Source organism: Papaver somniferum, chromosome 7 (assembly GCF_003573695.1).
Source record: "Papaver somniferum cultivar HN1 chromosome 7, ASM357369v1, whole genome shotgun sequence".
NCBI classification, from domain to species: domain Eukaryota; kingdom Viridiplantae; phylum Streptophyta; class Magnoliopsida; order Ranunculales; family Papaveraceae; genus Papaver; species Papaver somniferum.
Window position 1 is genome coordinate 31,576,202 of NC_039364.1, and position 8,683 is coordinate 31,584,884.

At 39.0% G+C, this 8,683-nt stretch overlaps 1 protein-coding gene across 1 annotated transcript; it reads left to right on the forward strand.

Moving 5' to 3' along the window:
• The first annotated feature begins 2,201 nt into the window (after positions 1–2,201).
• Positions 2,202–8,683, forward strand: LOC113296874 (cell division cycle 5-like protein). Its single transcript, XM_026545232.1, has 4 exons — positions 2,202–2,661; positions 3,237–4,955; positions 6,466–6,747; positions 7,428–8,683. Exons 1-4 carry the CDS (start codon positions 2,485–2,487, stop codon positions 8,226–8,228), a joined length of 2,979 nt encoding a protein of 992 aa, XP_026401017.1. The 5' UTR covers positions 2,202–2,484; the 3' UTR covers positions 8,229–8,683.

Here is an 8,683-nt window from a genome sequence, read left to right on the forward strand (position 1 = left end):
TTTTCAATCAACGTAAGGGTCTTCATTGAACTTTAGTACAACCTTTCATCCTCAGACTGACGGGCTGGAAAAGCATGTGAATCAGGTGCTCGAGGATATGTTGGTTTGATCTTGGAGGTATTTGTCAGAATCACTTATCTTTGGTAGAGTTTGCACACAACAATATCATTCTCGCATTAGCATGGCTTCATTTGAAGCTTTGTATGGCATACCATGTCGTTCACCCTTATGTAGCAGAAGTTGGGGATGCCAAGCTACTGGGACATAAATTATTCGCCAATTTTCCGAAAAGATTGCCATAACTAGGAGAAGGTTGCATATGTCGGAGGGTAGGCGGAAAAACTTTGTGGATATGAAATGTCAAGATAGAGAGTTTAAGGTGGGATACCTAGTGCTTTTCAAAGTGTCACCTATGAAGGATGTGTTGCGTTTTGGTGAAAGGTAAAATCTTGCTCCTCGCTTCATTGGGACGTTCCTTGGTAGGGTCGCTTACCGTATTGCTTTGATGGAGAAATTAAATGGAGTTCATAACGTGTTTCACGTATCTATGCTTCGAAAGCATGTGCGTGAAGCAGATCACCACTCGTTGATAGACTATCATGATTTGGAGTTACAAAAAGGTGTATCATACGAGGAGAAGACGTATAAGATTATATATTGATCGTAGAGAACACTTTCTTCGAAGGAAAATCATTCAAATGGTTAAGGTTCAATGGCACCACCAAATGACAAGGAAGTCACTTGGGAGCGCGAGGAAGACATCTGAGCTCGTGATCGTAATCTTTTTGATGGTCCGGTAAGTGCAGTTTAATTTCTAGGACGAAATCCTCTTTTATTAGGGGGATGGGGATTTTAAAACACTTGATCCTATAATTCGTGTTGGTTAGTAGTTATTCCATACCACATACTCAGGATTTTCCAAAAGAAACTGCATCTAAAGTATGCATTCCATACTGCACAATTAGGAACCCCCGAAGTTCACGGTTTGGCAAGGGTCATCAAATATGACATATAATTCTTAGCGCAATACTATAAGGATCAAATTCTAATGCTAGAGGAATCGAGATACAAGCCTACCATTATCAAATAAACAACCTTCCGGATTGCCATTCGTAAGTGAGAGCTAGCCGGCCTGACAACGCACACTATTCCAAACGGTTGGGTTGATCAGTCACATTATTTACATACCATTCTAGATGGTCTTCCGGGTCATCAATTATCTAGTGAGTCACCATTTAAGGCATGGAAAACTGACAACACTCGACTAAGTCTAACGCGATTCAAGTAACCGACATAACAGTTACAAACTTTCTTCACGCGCAACAGTTGGCCCACTCTTCCATTTTATACTTTCGCTTTTCCTCATTGGTAAGGAAAGTATTTTGTAGTCATATTACAAAATACTTATTGATGAGTCAAATACTCAGGGTTCTTAGTGTTATCTCGGAACTTTCTTTGCTACATATTTTTTGATGGGGTTTGATTGACTCAATTTATTTATCAAACTTGGTTTAAATTTAATTGATTATTATTTATCGTGGATAAACAAAGTCTAAATAATTATCATCATTTATAATCGGTATTCCTTGGAAAATTTGAAGTCTGAACAAACCAACTTTTTATTATTACCTGCTGTATTATTTTGCCTTGTCACTTGAAGATTCAAATCAACAAGATAATAACTTGCTACAACAATTTATCAAATAACATGTTAGTACAATAACTTTTGTTTTATACTGATAGTGTAATAGTTCTAAGTCGTTAGACAAGTCTTCAATCTTCTGTGTTGAAGATTAGAGATGAGAAAAAATCTGTATGTACGGAGAAAAATATAAGGACAACATCAATGTACATTAAACCTGTGACAACGCTTAACCAACCTTATAAAACAGACACAGCTACCAAAAATAAGTTATACACTCAGTTGAAATTTGGTAACCTCTTGTAACAGCCTTGAAATAAGGCCTCGTATTTTGAACATTTTGGGCCTCGCATTGATATTTTTGACCCGTTTTGTCGGGCTTCGAAATAAAATATCCAGCATTGTAGGGAGATCTGTATAATACTTGGTCCTTGGCCTGTAATTCTCAACGATAGAAACAGAGGAAAACCCCCTGTATCGAACCGAACCGAACCGTATATATAAGCACAAAGACTCATTGACTTGATTCGTTTCTCATAGCGGTTTGTGGATTTTTTTATTAATATTAATTATATCATCAGCAACAAAGGGGGAAGACAGAAAGCGAGTTGCTGCGCTCAGTAAAAGAAGCTCGCACTTTGGAAACCCTAGAAGGAACGAAATCGAGATTGAAGAACACAGGCAAAACTTAAACCCTAAGAAGCGATTTGCAGAAGAGGGTATCCTAGATTAGCGCCTGTGAATGGAGAAATAGTTGAATTCAAGGAGGTTATTTGAAGGAGGGTATTTTGATACCATCTGAAAAACCCTAGAAGGAGAGAAACGAAAAATCAGAAGACAAGATGAGGATTATGATTAAGGGTGGTGTTTGGAAGAACACCGAAGATGAAATTCTTAAAGCTGCCGTTATGAAGTATGGTAAAAATCAATGGGCTAGAATATCATCTCTTCTTGTTCGTAAATCTGCTAAACAATGTAAAGCTAGGTGGTATGAATGGCTCGATCCATCTATTAAAAAGGTACGTTTACTGGGTTTATTCACTTTAATGTCTTCAAATAGTTGTCTATTGAAGCATACGGAGTGTTGTTTTTGGATAACTCTTTTGGTTTTGTTTTGATGTGAGATATTTAGGTTTAGTTTTGCTGCAATTTTGTGTTGTTTTGATGAAAGTTTTGTCCTTGGTAGTTTGTGGGTTTTAGGGCCTTCTGCAATTGATAATAAGAAGTTTGCGCTGTTGGTTATTGTTGCCTCTTTTGGTTCAAGATCCAAATTGAGTATTAATAAACTAGGATATGATTAAAAGCGTGGTTTGTTTTATCGGGATTTCTAATGTGATATGAATACATGATTGATGTAAAACCTGAAGTGAAAAATTGACTTGAACAACAGCAAATTGGTGTTTACTACAGAGCAACACACTGTGTCTAGATTATGAACCATTATTGTCTTAGTTCTAGTGTTTTTCAAGTTTGTTACAGGTATATCTGGTTTGGTATCATATGTTATTTGATTCGGCATTGTGTATTTTTTGACTAATACACTGTTATTTATTGCTTAAGTTGTCAGAACTTTTAAGTTTTTTTACCTGTGTAGACCGAGTGGACAAGAGAAGAAGATGAGAAACTGCTCCATCTTGCTAAACTTATGCCAACACAATGGAGAACAATTGCTCCAATTGTCGGGCGAACTCCTTCTCAGTGTCTTGAGCGTTATGAGAAGCTGCTTGATGCCGCTTGTGTTAAGGATGAGAATTATGAACCCAATGACGATCCTAGGAAGTTGCGTCCTGGAGAGATTGATCCTAATCCTGAGTCAAAGCCCGCTCGTCCTGATCCCGTCGATATGGATGAAGATGAGAAGGAAATGCTCTCTGAAGCACGTGCTAGATTAGCCAACACTAGAGGGAAAAAAGCAAAGAGAAAAGCCAGGGAGAAGCAGCTCGAGGAGGCGAGGAGGCTTGCTTCTTTGCAGAAAAGGAGGGAACTAAAGGCAGCTGGAATTGATAATAGGCAGCGAAAGAGGAAAAGGAAGGGTATAGATTATAATGCTGAGATCCCCTTTGAGAAGAAGCCTCCAGCAGGGTTCTATGATATTGTGGATGAGGACAGACCAGTGGAACAACCTCAGTTTCCGACCACCATCGAGGAACTTGAGGGCAAAAGGAGGGCTGATGTGGAAGCACAGTTAAGAAAGCAGGATGTTGCCAAAAACAAAATTGCTCAGAGGCAGGATGCCCCATCATCAGTATTGCAAGTTAACAAGCTAAATGATCCAGAAACTGTTAGGAAGAGGTCAAAACTGATGCTTCCTGCACCACAAATAACAGATCATGAATTGGAGGAGATTGCGAAGATGGGTTTTGCTAGTGATCTTCTTGCAGGGAGTGAGGCGGAAGGAAGTGGTGCTACACGTGCACTTCTTGCAAATTACTCTCAGACCCCTCGACAGGGAATGACACCTTTTAGAACTCCCCAAAGAACACCTGGTGGGAAGGCGGATGCGATTATGATGGAGGCTGAGAACCTTGCTAGGTTGAGAGAGTCCCAAACCCCATTACTTGGTGGTGATAATCCAGATTTGCATCCATCTGACTTTTCAGGTGTTACACCGAAAAGGAGGGATATCCAGACACCTAACCCGATGGCTACTCCTTTATCTACTCCTGGAGCCAGTGGTGTCACCCCCAGAATTGGCATGACACCATCAAATGATGCGTATTCATCAGGTATGACACCCAGAGGAACTCCTCTTCGAGATGAGCTTCACATTAATGAAGATATGGATATGCCTGAGAGTTTGAAGCATGACCTCCATAGACAGGCTGAGTTAAGAAGAAACTTGCAATCTGGTTTAATCAACCTTCCACAACCCAGAAATGAGTATCAAATAGTTATCCAACCACTTCCTCAGGGTAATGACGAACCCGAGGATATGATTGAAGAAGACATGTCAGATAGAATAGCTAGAGAGAAGGCTGAAGAAGAAGCAAGACAGCAGGCATTACTTAAGAAGAGATCAAAAGTACTTCAAAGGGAGCTTCCTAGACCTCCTCCTGCTTCACTGGAGCTTATTAGGAACTCATTGGTGAGGACTGATGAAGACAAGAGTTCTTTTGTTCCTCCTACTCCGATTGAGCAGGCTGATGAGATGGTGAGAAAGGAGCTTTTAGGTTTATTGGAGCATGATAATGCCAAATACCCACTTGATGAGAAAGTAGAGAAGGAGAAAAAGAAAGGGGGAAAACGTGCCTCAAACGGAAAATCAGCCTCTATTCCTGAGATTGAGGACTTTGAAGAAGAAGAAATGAAAGAGGTATGCTTTCTATGATTTGATTATATATTATTGTTGTATAGTTTGTGATGTCTTTCAATTTTATTTACCCTCTGGCAATCAGATACCTTTCAGCATGCTTGCACTTTTTAATCTGTCCTTGTTCATCTCATTTTGATGGTCAAGGAACTTGGTGATTGGGCCGATCCTTTCATGCAGAGCAAGCCCAGACACACACATAAGTAGTGTTACATTTTTACGAGTATAGGATGTCAGAACACTTAGTTAACAAGGTTCATCTTTGGATGTTGGACTTCTTCTTTATAAATCTCGGTAATAAGGAAAATCCCTTTCATGTCCATTCCATTGTTAGGAAAAGCAGTAACATGGCTGGGTTTTATCTTCTGGATTCATTGTTAATCTTCTGTGATCTGTAGTTAATCAGATTTCACATTTTTTAATATCCTTAGCTTTAGTTTATAAATCATCAGTGGGTTTTTTTTCTGTATACCGCGTGGTCCAACATCCCACTGAGATCTGTCGTAGAAGACTAATTGACATCTTGAACTCTCTTTTATATTAAGCCGTTGTTATAGATGCTTTATTAAGCCGTTGTGTTGTTGTAGATTACTTCATATTTCATATAGTTGTGTAGGCACAGGAAATTGTCTGCATGCATGCTCAGTTAGAACTGATTTTTGTATCCGATATAAAACAATGAACACTATAGAATTTTTCAGGATCTTTTTGGTGGTGGTAGTTCTAGGTTCTTATGGAAGTAGTGCAGCAATAAATATTGTCATTTCTCCCAATTGAACATACCACTTTCCATCCCTCGAACACACTTCTAACCTTCCAAGTTCGAACTTTATATCAAGCACCAAATGGAGACTCACAAGTTGTACCTCTACAGTCAAAAATTGGCAGCAAGTGTCACCACTAGCTGGCTGAAAATAGGAAAGATCTAGATATTAAAGTTAACTTTAGTTTCAAATGCTTATTTCTATATACATTTTCCGAATTGGATAGAAGTGTCTTTATTTTCTGAAAATATCAATTGAGCAAACAGGTAATGTCTGAAGAAGGCTAGCCTGTTGGTGGCGTTTTTAACTCTAGGATCTCTTCTATGTTTGTCTGCTCATCTCTAGTAAAGTTGTGAACTTGTTGAGGTTTTTACCTTTTGGCTTCTTACTGTTGGGGAAGGGTTCATACTTGTTTTTCGTCCTCTTTAAGTTCCATTAGGTAATTCTATGGCTGTTAAAAGCTGGGAGTGTTTTTCTGTTGAATTTAAATTTTGGTTCATGCAACTACTCCAGATTTCTTTTGTTAGTATGAACATGACCTGTCATGTCTCAGTTGAAATGAAGCAAATTTGAGTTTCATTCTTGATCCGGCCATGACATAGGTTTTTTGTCTGTTTTACTCTTTGTTTTGTTTTTTTCTTCGATGTTTAATCTGTAACCTGTATCAGGAAATTCCTTTCCTTTGAGGCTGTGTACTTGTAGCTTCTTATCAGTAATTGGGATTTATTTGTATTTTTTCATTCTTGCAGGCTGATTTGTTGATAAGGGAAGAGATTCAGTTTCTCCGTGTGGCAATGCGGCATGAAAATGAACCGATTGATGAATATGTCAGAGTTCATGATGCATGCCTAGAAGATATCATGTACTTTCCTGCTCGTGGTGCCTATGGTCTCTCAAGTGTCGCTAATAACATGGAGAAGCTGGGAGCCTTGCAGAATGAGTTTGAGAATGTGAAAAAGAGGATGGATGATGAAACTAAGAAAGCACAACGCCTTGAACAGAAGATAAAGCTGCTCACACATGGTTACCAGGTATTTAAAATTTTCTTAATTTCTATCTCTTTTATCTTAATGAAGTAAATTATTACCCATGTTTTTACATCTTTAAGTTAATTGATCACGTGCTTTATCTTCTTCGGAAGGCCGTAGTCAGTTTTAGGCCTAACCCAATATTCTAAAGGTCACAAAGTAGGAACATTGCTGTTAGCTCTGTTATATTTTTGAGGATCTTTGGACAGGCTGTTAGTCTTAGTGCCTTTGGAGGTAGCCACACTGGACAGTTTAATGGTGTGTTTAGGTGAAGCAGTAATGATTCCTGATCCCATCAGTCATCACCTGGTGTGATGGTTCATTAGAGTGGTAAAAAGCATATAGTATTTGATTTCATCATTCATCTCCATGACATAAGAATTGTAGGATGTGTGGAACCCTTGTAGGGTTAAGCAAAGCATGTTCTGTCAGTGCTTCTGTTAAATCTCTCCTGGCATGCATGTGTAAGATTTCCACCAAATCATAGGGCTAGTGCAAGGTTCGGTTTAGGGGATCTGCTAGGAATTATGTTTCCTGAAAATCTTTGTGGCCAAACTGAGACACAACATGAATCTCTAGAGATCGTGTTTCCAACCTCTAAAATTCCACATCTAGACTTACCATTAAGTTTTTCTCGACTTCGTGGAGCTTATAGACTTGTAAATGTGTTTTAATGATGACAGATGCTTGGTGGAAAACTTTGGACCCAAGCAGAGGCGACCTTTAAACAGATGGATACTGCTGCTACAGAACTTGAATGCTTTCAAGCTTTACAAAAGCAAGAGCAGTTGGCAGCATCCTACAGGATCAATGGCTTGGAGGAAGAAGTCAAGAAGCAGAAGGAGCTTGAGAAAAATCTTCAGCACCGATATGGGAACCTCATTGCAGAGCAGGATAAGATTGAAAGGCTTTTCGAAGAATATCGATCACAAGAAAAATTACAGGAAGAAACTAAAGCACGTGAGCTTGATTTGCCATCTGCTACGAATGAAACAGATAATGCTCAGTCCAATGGTGAACAGAACTCAACTGCAACCATGGACGTAGATACATCTATTGCTGCAGTAGAGGAAGACAAAGAAGTTCAATTACAAGGAAGTAACTGCGAAGGCCCTACTGATGAGATGAACATCGATCCAAGTACCGACTCAATGGCAGTTGATTTAGGGGGCAGTGCTGAAATTTCCAAGGAGGAAACAAATGGGTTGGGTTGTGATGGTAATCAAATGTCTGAAATACCAAAGGAGAACGAGCCTGAAATACCAAAGAAGGACGAGCAAATTGTTGATACAATTTCTGATCAAAACAGTAAAGCAGATGATATTTCTAGCAATGGAGATGGTATAACTCAACATGCAGCCGATGATTTATCAAAGGAGGCTCCATCTGCAGATGAGAATTTGATTCAAAAGCCTACTGAAATGGTTGATGCTGTCACTGATTTGGTCTCAGAAACTACAGAAAGTGGGGATGGTAGGGAGTGAGGTCTGAGTAGGATGAAGATCTGGCTAAGAAACATGCACCAAACGAACAAATTCTTGATTATCCGCATCAGAGCAGGGATGGTTCTGATGGAAGAGTCGATGGTAATGAAAGGTGACCAAGTGGTATGAGTTCTTTCTGCAGGTGTGAACCTGAAGCCCCTTTGTTTAAGTAGAAAAACTTGTAGAATGAATTTGGGTTTCAAATTCTTAAAACTGGGGAGGTGAGGAGAACTTGATGCACTGTCATACTTATTAGGGTTGAGAGATTTAGTATTGGTTCTTGCTTAAATAGATAAAAGTAATGGTACCAGATATTTTCTTTCCTCGTTTCAAATCTGTTTCCAAATTCTGTAAGCCTATCAAATTTTGACAATGTCATTGAAGTTGGGAATTTCTTGTATCATTGTAATTTGTAGTTATGGTAAAAATGGCAACTTTTTTATTAGATAACACAA

Coding starts and splice junctions, on each gene's coding strand:
- LOC113296874 (XM_026545232.1), top strand. CDS start 2,485: ATGAGGATTATGATTAAGGGTGGTGTTTGGAAGAACACCGAAGATGAA. Junction 2,662..3,236: donor TCGATCCATCTATTAAAAAG/GTACGTTTACTG, acceptor TTACCTGTGTAG/ACCGAGTGGACAAGAGAAGA. Junction 4,956..6,465: donor AAGAAGAAGAAATGAAAGAG/GTATGCTTTCTA, acceptor TCATTCTTGCAG/GCTGATTTGTTGATAAGGGA.